Source organism: Heteronotia binoei, chromosome 6, assembly GCF_032191835.1.
Source record: "Heteronotia binoei isolate CCM8104 ecotype False Entrance Well chromosome 6, APGP_CSIRO_Hbin_v1, whole genome shotgun sequence".
NCBI lineage: Eukaryota > Metazoa > Chordata > Lepidosauria > Squamata > Gekkonidae > Heteronotia > Heteronotia binoei.
In genome coordinates, this window is record NC_083228.1 from 16,010,409 (window position 1) to 16,027,253 (window position 16,845).

A 16,845-nucleotide genomic window follows, 5' to 3' on the forward strand; every position below is an offset into this window, starting at 1 on the left:
AGATGTCACTTTAATGCAGGGGTGTCAAACATCTGGCCCAAGGGCCGAATAAGGCCCCCAGAGGGCTCCTATCAGGCCCCTGAGCAACTGGCTGTCATCTGCTTCCTTCTCCCTCCCTCTTGCTTCCTTCTGCATCACAGCTTGCTTTGCAAGGCTTGCTCAACTGCACAGAAGCTACAGAGCAAAACCTCTATTTTCTCCATTGGCTGAAGCTCCTTCCTTGGGGATCCCATTGGAGAAATACAAAGAAAGCACTTTTAAGACCAATGAGTGCTAATGTTTTAAGCTTTTTTTTTTTTTAAACTTTCATTATGTGTGTCTGTGCCCTTTATAAAGTTTATATCTCTGCTATCTAATCTTAAATACGTACACATATGGCCCGGCCCAACATGGCCCAACCCGACAAGTCCGATCTGGTCCTCATAACAAATGAGTTTGACACCCCTGCTTTAATTCATCACAACGACCCACTGGTCACGTCTCACGACCACATGGGCAGGGGCCACGGCTCGGAATGCAGAAGATCTCTGGCATCTCCAGCTCAATGGATAAGGTGGTGTGAAAGACCTCCGAGAGTTGCTGTCAGTCTGAATAGACTGACCAAGACTGAATAGACTGAACTTAGTGGACCAAGGGTAGGTTTACCAGGCCCTTGCTCAGGGGCAGGGAAACCCCTGCTTTTGGAGGGTGTTTCCCCATCACTGGCCAGCTGAATGACACCATCATGCCACAAAGAAGATACTGGAAAAGGTCCAGGATCCCCCCACTGGCTTCAGGGTACAACGTGGCAACCCTAACCAAGGGTCTGATTCAGTATAAGGCAGCACAACCTTGTCAACTGCCGCAGAGGTGGCATGATTCACAGCAAGCCCATAGCCACAGGGGGGCCTGTGGCGGCCACAGGGAGAGCCAGTTTGTGTAGTGGTTAAGTGTGTGGACTCTTATCTGGGAGAACCGGGTTCGATTCCCCACTCCTCCACTTGCAGCTGCTGGAATGGCCTTGGGTCAGCCATAGTTCCGGCAGAGGTTGTCCTTGAAAGGGCAGCTGCTCTCAGCCCCACCCACCTCACAGCGTGTCTGTTGTGGGGGGAGAAGATATAGGAGATTGGAAGCTGCTCTGAGTCTCTGATTCAGAGAGAAGGGTGGGGTATAAATCTGCAATTCTTCTTCTTCATTGTTCCTTGACTTCCAGGTGGGGCCCCGTAACTTCCATGGAGCCCTCTTGGGCACAGTCTGCTTTTTCTTTTTTCTTGCCATGGCTGAGCTGGCAAAGTGGCATCAGCAGCAGGCAGAGCTGCAAGAGATGAGTAGCAAAAGCAGCAGGCAGAGAGGAGGGAGGTAGAGGAGTGGAAGGTGGAGGAAGCCAGGGAGGGGGTGGGGACAGATGGAGCTGCTGGCTGCAAAGTACCATGATGGGGGAGAAGGAGGTGGAAGGAAACCCCCCTGGTTACACGACAGGTACAGTCCCTTCTTGGCTCCAAAGTTTTCGAGTGCCTCGACTTGGCCACTTTCAGAGCCTCCAGCTTTTGCCGCTGCCCCAGAAAGCTTCTGAGAAGTGGCAAGCCCTACAGTGGATGGGAAGGGGTACCCGCTAGCTTTTTACAAAGCCCCTGACTTTTAAAATCCTGGCTACGGGCCTGATTCGCAGTTCTTTTAAAGTCAAAAGAATGCTTTCCATTTACTTGCCTGGCTTTGCGTAAACGGTTTCCTTTTCAGGCTCCCTTGCAAATTTTAAAAAGCGTTGGTCAAATGGCATCTAGCACGGCACAGGAAGTCAGCACGCGTCAGAAATGCCAACGCGGCAACTGAATTGAATTTCCATCCGTTTTGCTATTTTCTCACACTGCAAAAGAAACAACAGGTACTTTACGGGGGGGAAAGCAACAGCAGATTTGTGCTGTTACGAAGGCCACAGCATTCAGCAAACACATTTCACATGTTCTAGCACAGATAAACCAAGTGGCATTCTGGAATGTGGTCCAAGAAAAGCACACTGATTGCTATGCATTTAGTCCAAAGTCATCGCATTTTGGGCAACTATCCGTACGTGGAAGGCACAAGGAGTTTTCCTCTGTTCCCGTTTGTTGCTGTAGTGTTCTTCAATGCCCCAAAAGATTGCTTCTGGGGCCGCAGAATCAACAAAGGGAACGGCTGTGAGCATCAGTGAGTTGGTGCATGGAGAGAAAAGAGGATGAAATTGCCCCTCCCCTCAGCAGAGCCGCACTTGAGAAGAAGAAGAATTGCAGATTTATGCCCCGCCCTTCTCTCTGAATCGGAGACTCAGAGCGACTTACAATCTCCTACATCTTCTCCCCCCACAACAGACACCCTGTGAGGTGGGTGGGACTGAGAGGACTCTCACAGCAGCTGCCCTTTCAAGGACAACCTCTGCCGGAACTATGGCTGACCCAAGACCACTCCAGCAGCTGTAAGTGGAGTGCGGAATCAAACCCAGTTCTCCCAGTAAGAGTCCACACACTTTACTACTACGCCAAACTGGCTCTCTGTTGAGGAACAGGAAGGAGGCCCAGTTTCAACAACTTGCCCTCCCTCGCTGTGTCCCCCCCCCCAATGGTTGTTCCTTCATGCGCGTCCCACAAACCTGGGACTGATGCCTCCAAGGGTTAGAAAGAGCTGCCGCAATGAAGTACAAGGGCGAAGTATCCCCTCCACAAATGGTGTGGCAATATACTGCCCACCATTTTAAAACTTCTTTGTGTCACACGCTTTTCTGTTCAGACCAAAATAAACCCGAATACAGTTATTAATTTGTACTTTTTTTAAAAAAGCAAAGGATACAATGCCAGTCGGGATCAGCTAGCTAGGGAGGGGTCTTTAAGCAGCTGCTGGAAAAACACTTGTCAGGGATGCTCTAGGTTGATCCTGCATTGAGCAGGGGGTTGGACTAGATGGCCTCTATGGCCCCTTCCAACTCTGTGATTCTATAAATCTACCGCAATCTAGCATACGTATAATATCAAACACTAAACACAAGATTACATTAGTAAAACACTACACTGGTCCCATTACAGGATGCAGCTCACAATCATATACATGCCAAATCTGCAATGAGGCTAGCATGGGGGTGTCTTGGCTACTTCCCTGAGCTTCCAATCAACCTCCCCAGAGCATGAACTCTAAAGCACAGATTAACATCATCAGACTGTGACTATGAAGTGCTCTCAAGTATTCTGATCCACGTATGAGTGTTCCTTGGCTCTCTAGCCCAGGGGTGGCTAAACTGTGGCTCGGGAGCCACATGTGGCTCTTTCACAACTATTGTGTGGCTCCTGAAGCCCCCACCTTCCTGTCGGCCTGCTTGGAGAAGGCATTTATTTCTTTAAATCCCTCTCCAAACCAAGCCAGCTGGCAGCTTGGAGAGTGCATTTAAAGTTGCTTTCTTTCCTCCCTTGGCTTTGGGGCGGCAGCTGTGGACAGTCCCTGCCTCTTCTCCATCTGTGTGCACCATCCCAGCCTCCCAATAGCCACCCTCTCCCTAGCTGACAGCGTTCCAGCCACACTCTGGCCATGGGTTATCTTGAACCTCAGACCCTTAAAGGGCCTCAAACCCCCAGCTGCCCCTCCATGCCACAGTGCTCCTCATTTCTCACAAGATGGTGGGCAAGGAAGTCCAAAGCCTGCTGTACAAACTGGGGTCTCCAGAACATACAGAAAATTGTGTCCTTGCTGCCCCAGTGGTATCTTTAAGAGCATTCTTTTACTTTGAATGGGAGAGTGGCTGAAATGTACCCCAATAAGGAAAACTAAAGCACTGAAGCTACGGCAATAAGGGCAAGAATGCCCTCCTGAGCCTCCAATGAAAATGTCATGTGTGTCCCCCCACTGTAGGTCACAAGCAATACTCACTAAGCTGTTGACTCTTGCAAGCAAAAATTCTACTTCGTGAGCTTCTGGCATTACAGTTGCGAGCTAATACATAAATTAATTTGTTCTAGCTAGAGCCATTTTTTCTGAGCTAAAACAAAAATGTGTGAGCCGGAAGTTAAAAAACTGAGCAAGCTCACACTAATTCAGCTTAGAAGGAACAGTGATCACAAGAGATCCCTGGAATCTACAGATCCCTTTCTGCCTTCCCTTACTGGATTTATATCCCGCCCTCCACTCCGAAGAGTCTCAGAGCGGCTCACAATCTCCTTTACCTTCCTCCCCCACAACAGACACCCTGTGAGGTAGATGAAGATATTGGATTTATATCCCGCCCTCCACTCCGAAGAGTCTCAGAGCGGCTCACAATCTCCTTTACTTTCCTCCCCCACAACAGACACCCTGTGAGGAGGGTGGGGCTGGAGAGGGCTCTCACAGCAGCTGCCCTTTCAAGGACAACCTCTGCCAGAGCTATGGCTGACCCAAGGTCATTCCAGCAGGTGCAAGTGGAGGAGTGGGGAATCGAACCCAGTTCTGCCAGATAAGAGTCCACACACTTAACCACTACACCAAACTGGCTCTCTTTATAAAATTACAGGCACTTTGCCAGTTTTTACTCAAGAAACTTTTGGTTTTTTTACTGCAGAGGGAATGACGTTTCCTTTAAAACTACATTACAGATCTGCTTATTGTCAAAAGGTCTTTTAAAAGTTGCATTAAACAGCTTCGAAAAAAAGAAACAAATGGAACCTCTTCCATTATTAAATTAAAAGCACAAACAGGAACAATTGGACAGTAGTTTAATCTGAACCATGCACCACCTTGACAAAGTTACTACAGACAAATTAATGACAGGAGAACAAATCTGAGGGGGGGAGGAACAGATGGATCCATGTACCATCAGCATACTTAGTGGTACGAACACTAAGTAGATCGATGCTCTTGTACGCAAGCAGCATGAAAGAAAATGAATTCTTGAAGCTTATGGAGCTTAGCAGTTACTCTTGCAGCAACCAGCTGTGCCATCACAGTAAACAAGATTATCCCCTCTTCCTGAATGAAAGAACCCCAGTTTTGGCCTCAGTTCTAAAAAGGAAACTATGGCAAATTGTATTCCAAGAGTTCTTATCTTCCATTCAAACTGCAAACATTTCTCTGGAGTTTCGAAGGGTATGAATCTATTTTGACACAGAATAACCAGTAGTTTAACTTAGGGCTTTATTTGAGCAGGAACGCAGTTCTGGCTGGCTTGGCATCAAGGGGTGTGGCCTAATATGCAAATGAGTTCTTGCTGGACTTTTTCTACAGGAAAAAAGCTCTGTGTGAAACAATGCTGACATCAGGGGGTGTGGCCTAATATGCAGATGAGTTCCTGCTGGGCTAAGAAAAAGCCGTAGTTTAAGTAAACTTCAATATTTGTTTCAAGTTACAGTACTCAAGACAGATATCCTCCTACTTTACATTTGGTAACACGCTCCCAGAGCAGCTTGGATCTATGGTAAGGGGCAGAAAACTGAACCGGTTGATTCTTTGTTTCCATTGAGTTCTAGTGTCACCCCTAAGTGCTCAAACTGGGAAGACCTGTCCTCTATTTCCAAATGCACTTGGAGCAGAAGGCACTGTCCGTGTCAGTCGGTGAGGAAAATGTATTCCATGTATGTTCAAGCTTGATGCACAATTTCTCATTTTTAACTCTATTGCTACAGATTCTGGCAGGGTCACCGCTGAGACCTACATCTCCTACTGAGTATTTGGTACCTGGTAGTAGGTCCTCCAGAGACCGACAACAAGCTGTAGTGGCAAAACAGGAGAAATAAAGACTCCAGCTTCTAATGTGCTATGTGGAACGAAGTGCCCCAGTAAGGTTCTGATATACAACAACTGCCCCTAAGCAACCCCTGGTGTGAAGAGGTCCAGTTCAGGCCAAAACATTCAAATCTGAAATGCATATCCAGATCAAACACCAATATAATATGGCAGCTTAGAGAACACAGTTTGTAGAGGTGAGGCTTCAATCACTTTCCAACATTCTCACATGCAAATTCCAAATGCTGTTCATGTTTTACCTTAATTAAGATTTACAATACCAGTGGCACCAGCGCAGACAAGGTTAAAATTGGGGAGAGGCATGAACCAGGAAAATGCATTTTGGTTCATGGCATGCCCAGTTCATGAACTACAAACTTACAAATTTTAAGCTACCAAACAAATCAGTTCAGTTTGTGACCCAGTAGAAGACACACCCCCCCCGCCCACCTCCTGGAGTACTAGTGACACCAAACTCGCAGATGATCTCTGGTTGATTCTTCTCAACCTTTCCACCGTCAGGTGAGGATTGGATTTATGGGATCTGAGTTACAGCCCCCAAAAGAAGGAAAGTGGGCTATAACGTGGACCCTGCAACCAATTCTCACAAACTTGGAGGGCAGGTAGAGGAGAGTCAGCTGGAATATGTTCTATAAACTCCTGAACCTCCTAAACCTGCACCTGTCAAAATTCAGTGGCAATCACATGTTCAGGGGTACACAGAATAGATCATATCCATGCCAGAGACATCGAAGTGGCAAGGGATCTCCTCCAATCCTCCTCTACATGCCCTCCAAGTTCCACCCCCCTGGTTGTTCTGAAGTTTTGTAAACATTTCAGCGGAGACAGTCTTTGGAAATGTATCTGTTCATGAACCACCACAAACAGCTGAAAAGTCTGTCGAAAGTTCGTGCTGGTTGACCTGCCACAAACTCACGTTGCAAACCATGAACCAGCCAAAATTCACAATTAACTTTAGTTTATGAACCGGTTCATGCCCATCCCTAGTTAAAACTAACCACAACTGCTCTTCCCAAATGAAGTTCCAAGTAGCCTTACAAACCATATTCATGCCAGTAAAATGTTAAGACATGGTAGGGACTGGGGTATCCACACGCGCAAACTGGCAACACTGCAAACCACAATAGTCACTCTGTTATATCCCCACTGGACCTTAAATACGTTGCCAGCTCCAGGGTGGGAAATTCCTGGAAAATGGGAGTAGAGCCCTGAAAGGGTAAAGTTTTGGTGGGAAGGGACCTCAGAGGGGTATAATACCAAAGAGTCCATCCTCCATTTTCTTCACAGGAAGCGATGCATGCAGTCTGGAGATCAACTGTAATTCCTGGAGTACTCCAGGCCCCATCTAGAGACTGACCATCCTTCAAGGGGATGAGAAATCATTTAGTGGCCTAGCTATGGTAATTATGGCCTTTTACAGTCTTATGGCCATGAATGAAAGAAATACTCTGTTAGCAATTTCTCACTAGCATTCCTCTGCCCCGAGCCTTCTGTTTTTCCCAGCACAAGTGATCAGTTTCCCACCAGTTGCTCCACAGGTGCCTTTTGACACATGGCTCCTTCCAATTCCCCTCACAGTTTCTTTATCCTTAAAAGACAGCATCACAAAGCTGCGAGGAGTACTGGAGGGAGCCCCGTGTCAAAATGCACCTACAGAACAATAGGTAGGAAATTGATGGCTTGCACCAGGGAAAACGGAAGCCCTGGGGACGGAGCAACGCTAGTGAGAAATCAGTCCAGGTTTCATGAACATATTCTTGCTTTGGGTATTGCAGAACAAAACATTACTTCAGACATACTGATCCTGAGGAGCTGGGCTGAAACTGCTATGCAAGCAGAAGTCTGTACATGCTCCAGTGCTTTTTGCAAGTGTGCAAAACCCATGCAATTCACATTAAGTTTCGTTGCCAGTCTAGCTTGGAGGACTTGAGCCTACTTGAAAGACAACTGGCTGAGAGTTTAGCTCTTTTCTTGCCCACAAATGCTATGGTCAGTCACAGCTCTCTCAGAGCCCTCTCAGCTCTACCTACCCCACAGGGTGCTTGTTGTGGGGAGAGGAAAGGAAGGGAAGATGGTAGTAAGCCCCTCAAAGATTCCTTCAGTTAGTGATGGGTGGGATATAAAATGAACTCTTCTTTTGACTAGGATTTTGGTTTGGGATTTTGGTATTGACCAAGACAGCTACCTACTTTTTCATTCTACTCAAATCTTGCTTCATTTGTTGAATTCCACATAAAGAAAGTAAATCCAGGCATAATCAGACAATTCCAAGGAAGTCCTTCACTATAACAAAACCAAACCATCAAATCATTTGAATGGCGGCCTTTGAAAACAGAGCAGGGACTCAACTACATTTCAAACTGCTACAGCTTGCTTGACCTGAAACGACCATATTCTGGTTCCCCCAATGTACAGATAAGTACCTGCCACAATAGAGGGTTTTTTTAATCTGTGTGATGGTTGCTTGATCTATTCAGTGCAATGTGATTCAAGCTGGACACACGGAGTTGCCTTAGACTGAGCCAGGCCACGGGTCCCTTGAGGTCAGTTTTGTCCACTCTGACTGACAGTAGGACTCCAGAGGTCAAGCAGAGGTCTTTCACATTGCCTAGTGCCTGATACTTTTAACTGAATACACCAGGAATTGATCCTGGGACCTTCTGCATACAAAGCAGATCCTCTACCACTGAGCCATAGCCCCACCCCCACGTCAAGTTTTTTGTTTTCTTTAGATGAGACAGGAAAAAGGAAAGGTCCCCTGTGCAAGCACCAGTTGTTTCCGACTCTGGGGTGACGTTACTTTCACAGCATTTTCATGGCAGACTATTTACGGGGTGGTTTGCCACTGCCTTCCCCAGTCATCTACACTTTCCCCCTAGCAAGCTGGGTACCCATTTTACCAACCTCGGAAAGATGGAAGGCTGAGTCAACCTCGAGCTGGCTACCTGAAAACCCAGCTTCCACCGGGGATCGAACTCAGGTCGTGAGCAGAGCTTAGGACTGCAGTACTGCAGCTTTAACACTCTGCACCACGGGGCTCTTCTTAAATGAGACAAACCTACTGCAAATTCTCCGTACCCTAAAGTATATTGTTCAAGGAAAGTACAGAAAACTGTTACTTTTCTTTCTGCTAAAAGACATCAGTGCCTGCATTTGGAATGAATGGCTATGGCACATATGCTACAGCCTCATGCTCAAAGATGCTTACCATTTAGCCTACACTTGCTGTAAAACGTATTTTTGCTGCCTTATGCCAATAAAGGTGTGTGTGTGTGTGTGTATATTTTTGATGCTTTTGCTGAAATCAATTGAGAAAGGTGTCTATCCCCCCCCCACAGTCATTCATTCACCTATATGCACACTGTTCTTTCTGCTTTGTTTCTAGCCCTGTAAACTCTGGATGTTGCAATACCACAGTGCATAGTTTCAAGGACTGGAAGAATCAGGATTCTAGTAAACATCACCTCTCCAGGTGGCCATAAGGCCACAGAAGAGAAGATGCAGTCAGGGAGTACAGGGTGTAGGCAGCCAGTTTATTCTGACCAACACATTCCATGTACGCTATAAAGCAGTGCATGGTTCATTGCAAATCTACCTGGTACATCATGTGCATAGCAGCTGTAGCAAGGACACTGAAATCTGTAAAAAGTCAGTATTAAGGATTTTAACAATGCTTTTACTATGGTGTGGTAGAATCTGCACATCGTCTATATTAGGGGTCCCATGACTTTTTGAACCTGCGGGTACCTTAGAAATTTTAACACAGGGTTATGGGCACAATCACAATATGGCTGCCACAGGAGGTGGAGCCAATCAAAAAATGGCTGCCACAGAGGACCACAAAAGGTAAGGAAGTAAGCTTACACATAACTCTAATAGTAAAAATTGACATTTCAGGCAGAAGCTCCATTTAACAGGATACCTTTTCATCTGCACAGCCAATCAGAAGTCCAGCTGGGCAAATGTCCTCCCTCCAGCCCCTCCTACTTTCTAAAAGCACTTGGCAGGTATCAGGAAAGTTGCCAGCAGGTGCCACGGTGCCCATGGGCACTACGTTGAGAACTCCTGCTCTATAACAGGTCCTTCTGACAATAATATGAAGGTTAATGCAGAATAACTGGGCACAGAGTCATGTACAGTTCTAGAGATCTAAAACCACCTCTGACATACATTCATTCTGCAGTCTTGGACCAATCACTGTTTCTCAAATTCAGTTCTCCGTATGCAAAATGGAACCAATAACAGTAAATTACATAAATTCCAAGCTTGGGCAATCTGCATACTGTTTCTTTTGCTATTTATGAAGGAATCTATTGGTATTTATGGGGGAACCAACATAAACAGTATAGGGCCAAAGATTTCTTTGTGCGTAAGCTAGTAATATTATTCTCTTGTAGTATGAGGCTATGTAGTGCTTGTCTGAACATCAGACAATCTGGAGCTAAGTAATTATCATGGCTCTTCTCACGGAATCCTGGGGATCATGTTGGCTTACAAATTTCAGAGATCCTTACTTTTCCTTCAAGAGATTATGACAATTAAATAAGCTTAAATCTGCAGTGTGATGTGTTTTCAAAGAACACTGAAGAAGTCTTGCCAGACATCATGATCTTGCACATTTGAACAACATGATCAGCTATTCCAGTTGGATCATTTTTACAAAAAGATACATAGTAAGTTACAAGATCAATAGCTAGAGAGTAAGGAAAATTAAGGTCCTCTGGAATCTTGCAGCATTGTTACACAAATCTTGCTTATCATAAGGAAATATGTCTATTTAGTACAGTCCCATGCATTTTTACAACAGATGCCAACAAACATATCACTTTTGTCTGTACTGCATACCTCAGTTAAACCTTGTGAGTGCAGGTGAAACAATCATTTCACTCTCAGTCACTTGCAATCATTGAGAATGCAGGAAACAATCGTTTCATACGAAATCAAATACATTCTATGCGGCTAATTCTAATAATGCGGTGAACAAAAGTTGTCGGATGCCCACACCATCAGACATTCTGCTAAAAACACATGTAGGAAAATAAGTGGAATCAGTCCATAACCATTCCTGATCGGTCCAAGTGGGCAGCCGTGTCGGTATGAAACAGTAGAACAAAGATTGGGGCTTTAATAGTTCCTCCAATAGTTGCTGAGGATTACAAAAATCTGACCCAACGAGACTGATGCTAGAGTGCTTAATCTTATGTATGTGCGTAGCCTGGAGCTTCTCCATAGCTGCACAGGACGACCCCAGCTGTTTCAGGGTTCAAACTCGCTTCCCAAGTACGGTAAGTCGTGGCAAAGCCCTGACTTATCTTGTCGATTTCCTTCCTAAACAGAGAGAGCCTATTTAGAGGTGGTACAGCTTAAACCAGAAGGCTGCCGCTCGTCAAGATCTACTCGCGAGTAACCTATTGCTTGACCTAGCATAGGGGTGGGCCAAACTTGTGGGACTGCAGAGGCCACGAAGATGAATGTCAGGCGTTTGAAAGCTGCAAGACAGGAGGGAGGAAAGAAAAATAGATGGGGAGAGGTGGGAAAAAAGCAACTTAAAAATGCATTCGCCGAGCCATCCTCTGGCTTGGAGAAGTGATTGAAAGAGACAAATGCCTTCTCCAAGCTGGCTAATAACGTAAGAGCCATATAGAATAAACGTCAGCTGTTTGAGAGCTGCAAAACATGAACATCGGATGTAGGGAGGGAGGAAGGAAAAATAATGGGAAGAGAGATGGAAAGAAAGCAACTTTAACTTTAAATGCATTCTCCAAGCTGCTGGCTAGCTTGGCTTGGAGAAGTGATTGAAAGAGACAAATGCCTTCTCCAAGCTGGCTAATGGGGCGATGGGGAAACACAATATGTATGAAAGCGCCACACGTGGCTCCCGAGCCACAGTTTGGCCACCCCTGCTTTGGAGCATGGGCGCTGAGGTCCCAATCCTCCCCAGGCTCCATCCCCAAATCTCCAGGAGCTCCCCAGCCTGGAGCTGGCAACGCTACCCCCTCATCCCCCAGGGACACCTGGCAATTCGACCAACGTACCTACCTGGTGGGGGAAGGGGACGGGGAAGGACGGCAACGGTCGCCCCGCGCGCTCCGACACCGCAGGGAAGCCCCGCGGCCGAACGGCTCGTCCAATCAGGAATCTCCCTTCCGCCTCCCCTCGCCACACCCCCTTTTGGCGCCTGCGCACTTGTAAAAAAAAAGAAGAAGAAGAAGTGAGGCGAGAGAAAGCGCGAGGGGGGGAAAAAACAACAAGAAGCCGTTAAGGAGGGAGGCGCCTGCGCAATGGCAAGAAGGCGGTCTCGGGAGCGCCGCCGCTTCCCGCCCTCCCCGCGAGGGCCATTTAAAGGCAGCGCCGGGGGTCGGCCTGCCCGCGTCTCCGTGCCATTGGGCCGCGCGGGCACCGGCCTTTCCCTCCTTCCCTCCTCCTCCCTGCCGCGTCGACGCCCTTCAGCGTCTCCTCCCTCCCTCCCCAGCGACAGAGCTCGGCTTCTCCCCGTCCCGCTGAGGTAACCGCCGCCGCCGCCGCCATGTACCGCTGTTTGGGGGAGCTCCGGGCGCCCGCCCGCGCCGCCGCCTCGTCGTCGTCCCTCAGCGGCGGGGAGCCCTGCTCGGCGGCCGCTCTGCTGGCCGGGAACGGGCCCGGGAGGAGGCCCTGCGGCGGCCCCCCGCGGCGCTACAGCCAGGCCGTCGAGAAGGAGGACGACCCCAACTTCTTCAAGATGGTGGAGGGCTTCTTCGACCGCGGCGCCGGCATCGTGGAGGACAAGCTGGTGGAAGGGCTGCGCACCCGCGAGAGCGCCGAGGAGAAGCGCCACCGCGTCCGCGGCATCCTGCGCATCATCAAGCCCTGCAACCACGTGCTCAGCGTCTCCTTCCCCATCAAGCGCGACAACGGCGAGTGGGAGGTCATCGACGGCTACCGGGCCCAGCACAGCCAGCACCGCACCCCCTGCAAGGGAGGTGAGCCGCAGCGCAGGCCGCCCGCAGGATCCCTTCCGCAGGATCCCATCTTTCGCACCCGCTAAATAATGCGCTTTCAATGCACTTTGCAGCTGCGGTCTTCAGCTCTCTGCTCACGGCCAGTGTTCCCTCTCAGCTGCACAGCCTTGTGAGCAAAGTTTCTCCTTTGTGAGCTCCTGGCGTTAAAGTGGTGAGCTGCTGCACAGATTTGTGCGTTCTGGGGACATCCTTCCTGAGCGAAGACTGAAATGTGTGAGCTGGAAGATAAAAAAATCTGTGAGCTAGCTCACGCTAACTCAGCTTAGAGGGAACGCCGCTCGTGATCGGAGTTCGATCCCGGCAGAAGCTGGGTTTAGGTCGCCGGCTCAGGGTTGGCTCGGCCTTCCATCCTTCTGAGGCTGGTAAAATAAGTACTAGGCTTGCTGGGGAGGAAAGAGTAGATGACTGGGAAAGACAATGGCAAACCACCCGTAAAAAATCTGCACAGGGGACGACTACTTGTACCTTTTTACTAGGTGAAATGGCGGAATCGCTGAAGTGGATCGAAGCTGCATTATTTAGCGCCTACGAAAGTGCCCAGAATTTGTGGCAGGGTAGGAGCTTTGGTGAGTTACGTCTCTGAAGTGAGTGGTGACTCATGACAGCTCATAACCTGCTGCGAATTCTGTTACTTTTTAAGGTACTCCTACTCTTCTCTGCTGCTGCGGGCAGATGAATACGGGTATCCGGTATCCGTCTTGATCTTTCAACTTTGCATTGTTTTCCCTTTGCCTGAAGCCAGTCTTGGCGGCGGCTTTGTCAAACAGTAGTACAGCAGAAAATGATAACACTAAAATATACTGCTAGGATAAACTGACCTGAATGGCCCAGGCTAGGCTGATATCAGATGTGAAGCGGAGCTGACCCTGGTTAGTACTTTTATGGGAGCCCACCAAGGAAGTTTAGGGTTGCTATGCAAAGCCAGGCAATGGCAAACCACCTCTGTCCCTGCCCCGACCTGGATGGCTCTGCCTAGCCTGATCTTGTCAGATCTCGGAAGTTCAGCCCTGGTTAGTACTCACATGGGAGACCACCAAGGAACGCCTGGGTTGTTACACAGAGGCAGGCAATGGCAGCCCAGTTCTGAATGCCTCTTGCATTGAAAACCCTATGGGGTCACGATAAATTGGCTGCGGCTTGATGGTGTTTTCCAGCGCCAGGATAAACTGCTCTTTGGGAGTGTGGGTGTGGCTGTACTTGTTTGTTTCCTTTTTCTGGTGTGTGCAGGGGATGTCAGTCTCACTGCCATTGTCTTGAGCAGTGATGACAGATGAGAGTTTCAGGCCTGTATCAGTGTGCTTGGGTGTAAGCCCTGTTGAATCCAATGGACCTGGCTTCTGAGCATAGGATTTTTATTTAATTCATTTGTACCCCACTTTTCTCCCCAGTGGGGACCCAACGTGACTTATGTTGTCCTGCTGTCCATTTTATCCTCACAGCAACCCTGTGCGGTAGGTTTGGCTGAGAGTGAGTGGCTCAAGGTCATCCAGTAAGCTTCCATGGCAGAGTGGGGATTCGAACCCCAGGTCTCCCAGATACTAGTGTGACAGTCTTAATCACTAAACCATACTGGCTCCCAATTCTGCTTCATGTACATCTGGAGGAGTGGCTCAGTGGAGGAACATCTGGTTCAATCCGCATTTACAGGGTGAGGTAGTAGATGATGGGAAAGACCTCAGTCTGGGGCACAGTAGACAGTACTGGCCTTCGTAGGCCACTGGACTGTGAAGACAGCTTCATGTATTGTTTCATTTGGCTGTATGGTTGATGACTCAGCTGTATGAGCTGGCTGTGTTGGGAGTCACCCCAGAGTCGGAAATAACTGGTGCTTGCACAGGGGACTACTTTTACCTTTTTATGCAATGATAGTAGTGCATGTTGTGTTTATTCACTCTGTGGTGTTTGTAGCTTCACAATCACCTTGTGAGGGAGGTTAGGCTTAGGGCAGGTTCAAGATTACTTGATGAGTTCTGTGTTTTCCTGAGCCAGCATTTTATCCACCATACTGCAATGGCTCTCTCATGAAATAAAACGTTTTGTCCCCGTCTTTGGTTTGTAAAACTCCCCATATGGAAATCATTCCTTGATACAGTATTCGCAGAACAGTGGTACTTGTAAACCAGCCTGTAGCTGATGTTGTTCTTGGCATAGAGATTAAGATACATGCTGAATTTCTTTAACAGACTGCTGTTTAAGGCATGAATTGCTAGCCAGGAAAAATACTGGTAGCTCTGTTTGCAAGTGATACTAGTGTACTGCTGTGCACAAAAGCCATTTGCATGCAGAACTTGGGCAGTGTCTTATGCTAGATACAGTCCTGTGTCATAGAGTTACTCTGTTAGGGTAGGTATTGCACCTACTGCCATTATTTCCAAACAGGAAAATGGAATATGGTTTCTCCAATGTATGTTTGTTTCAGTTGTCTGCAGATTTCCCAGTGACATAAGTTGTCACTTTTTGACTCAACATGCTATGAATATATATAAATACTTTCAGTGTTGTGTAGTTTATGTATGCTGACTATTTCAGTTAACTTTGGTATGTGTAGCTAGATTTGTGAGTGCTTGAAGGTTGCTATTAATTGTATACTGAAACATTTGCCAAAAATGGAGTGTACTAATATGCAAAGCTGCTCTGAATGAATGGCACAGTGTTCACAGGACCTGCATACTGAGGTGTCTTCAAGTTGACCAGCTTTGGCTTCATGTTTAAAAACAGCTATGTAGACCAGCTGAAGAGACTGCATTTACACAAGCAGTGTTCGGTAGTGTTAAGTATTGTAGAAGTTGTGGAATTACTGTGAGTGTGGCTTAACGACCAGATGTTCTTCTTCCTTGCAATCAGAAGCAGCATTTATAGCCTTTGCAGGGAAGCAGCGTGTTCAATAACCCTTTAGGGATTCAACATTAGGTACTTCAGTGCATTATGTCCCACATTTGAGCACATAGAACAGGCAGCAGAGTAGAGCTCAGTTTGCATGTTAACGCAAAAGTAAGTTCTGCTTGTATTCAGTGGGTTTATTGCCAGGAAAACATGCATACAATTGCAGTCCAGTAGTTCTCAGCAGGAAAACTATACTGCATTTCCAAACAGTTTCCTGTAAAGGCATTCAGATTTGTGCCTCTGCACAGATCTTAGAAAAGTGAGAATTCACACAAAGAGTGTAAGGTAGGGTTATACTTACCCTCATGCCCCCCCGAGGTACTTTAAGAAGAATGGGGGAAAGGCGCAAATGAAGAGAAATGTGCAGTCACTCTGTGACTCATATCTTGCATTTGGCAGCCCACGCTTGCTTAAGGACGATCCCTGCAAAAGCAGTAGGAAATTTAGAAATGTCCCTTCCAAGGTGTTGCTTGTCCTGTACAGTTGCAAAATTCCTTGGTCTCAGCAATCACACAATGCAAACCATTCTTGTCCTCTGAATGAAGGAGCAGTTCCCATCTTTCTCTTATCCCATTCCCAAGTTTTCTGCAACAGTTGTAAAATATTCAGCTGCAGCCCACACTGAAGTACTTCCTGTTTGAATTGTGCTGCAGCAAAAAACCTTTTGTGAAGGTTGGAAAAGTTTGGCTCATATCAGTGGTGCACAAACTGTTTCAAAACTTTTTAAAGAGGTAGCAATTGCTGAAGTCAGTGATTTAGTAAGTTTCTGTTCCTTCAAGCCACTTTTTTCTTTCTTTGCTAATTTCTGTGCCTCCAAATGTTGAATCAGTCTCTGATATAAGCAGAAGAGCTGCTTGATATCCCAAGGCTATGCTCTAAAGCTAGGATTGCAAAATGGTATGACATTTTTTTCTCTGATAGCAATTGCTGAAGTCAGTGACTTGGTAAGTTTCTGTTCCTTCAAGCCATCTCTTTTCTTTCTTTGTCTCCAAGTTCTGAATCAGTCTCTGATATAAGCATCTGCTAGGTATCCCAAAGTTATGATCTAAAGTTAGTGGCACTAACCAAAGAAGCACAGTTATTCAATTAAAAAAGAAGACCATAGATTTATATCTCGTCCTTCTCCTCTCTGAATCAGAGTCTCAGAGCGGCTTACAGTCTTCTTTATCTTCTTCCCCCACAACAGACACCCTGTGAGGTGGGTGGGGCTGAAAGAGCTTCTCCCAGCAGCTGCCCTTTCAAGGACAACTCT

General features: G+C 47.2%; 2 protein-coding genes across 2 annotated transcripts in view; one reads left to right on the plus strand and one right to left on the minus strand.

The window, feature by feature from the left end:
• Nucleotides 1-12,027, minus strand: part of SHLD2 (shieldin complex subunit 2) — a 78,939-nt gene extending 66,912 nt beyond the window's left edge. Inside the window, exon 1 of the mRNA XM_060241054.1 lies at nucleotides 11,752-12,027. The gene's annotated coding sequence lies outside the window, so the exon portion shown is untranslated. The remainder of the gene's footprint in view (nucleotides 1-11,751) is intronic.
• A 211-nt stretch (nucleotides 12,028-12,238) lies between these two features.
• The window catches only part of GLUD1 (glutamate dehydrogenase 1), a 45,288-nt gene continuing 40,681 nt past the window's right edge, over nucleotides 12,239-16,845 (plus strand). Inside the window, exon 1 of the mRNA XM_060241057.1 lies at nucleotides 12,239-12,671. Coding sequence (XP_060097040.1) covers nucleotides 12,239-12,671 — 433 coding nt within the window. The remainder of the gene's footprint in view (nucleotides 12,672-16,845) is intronic.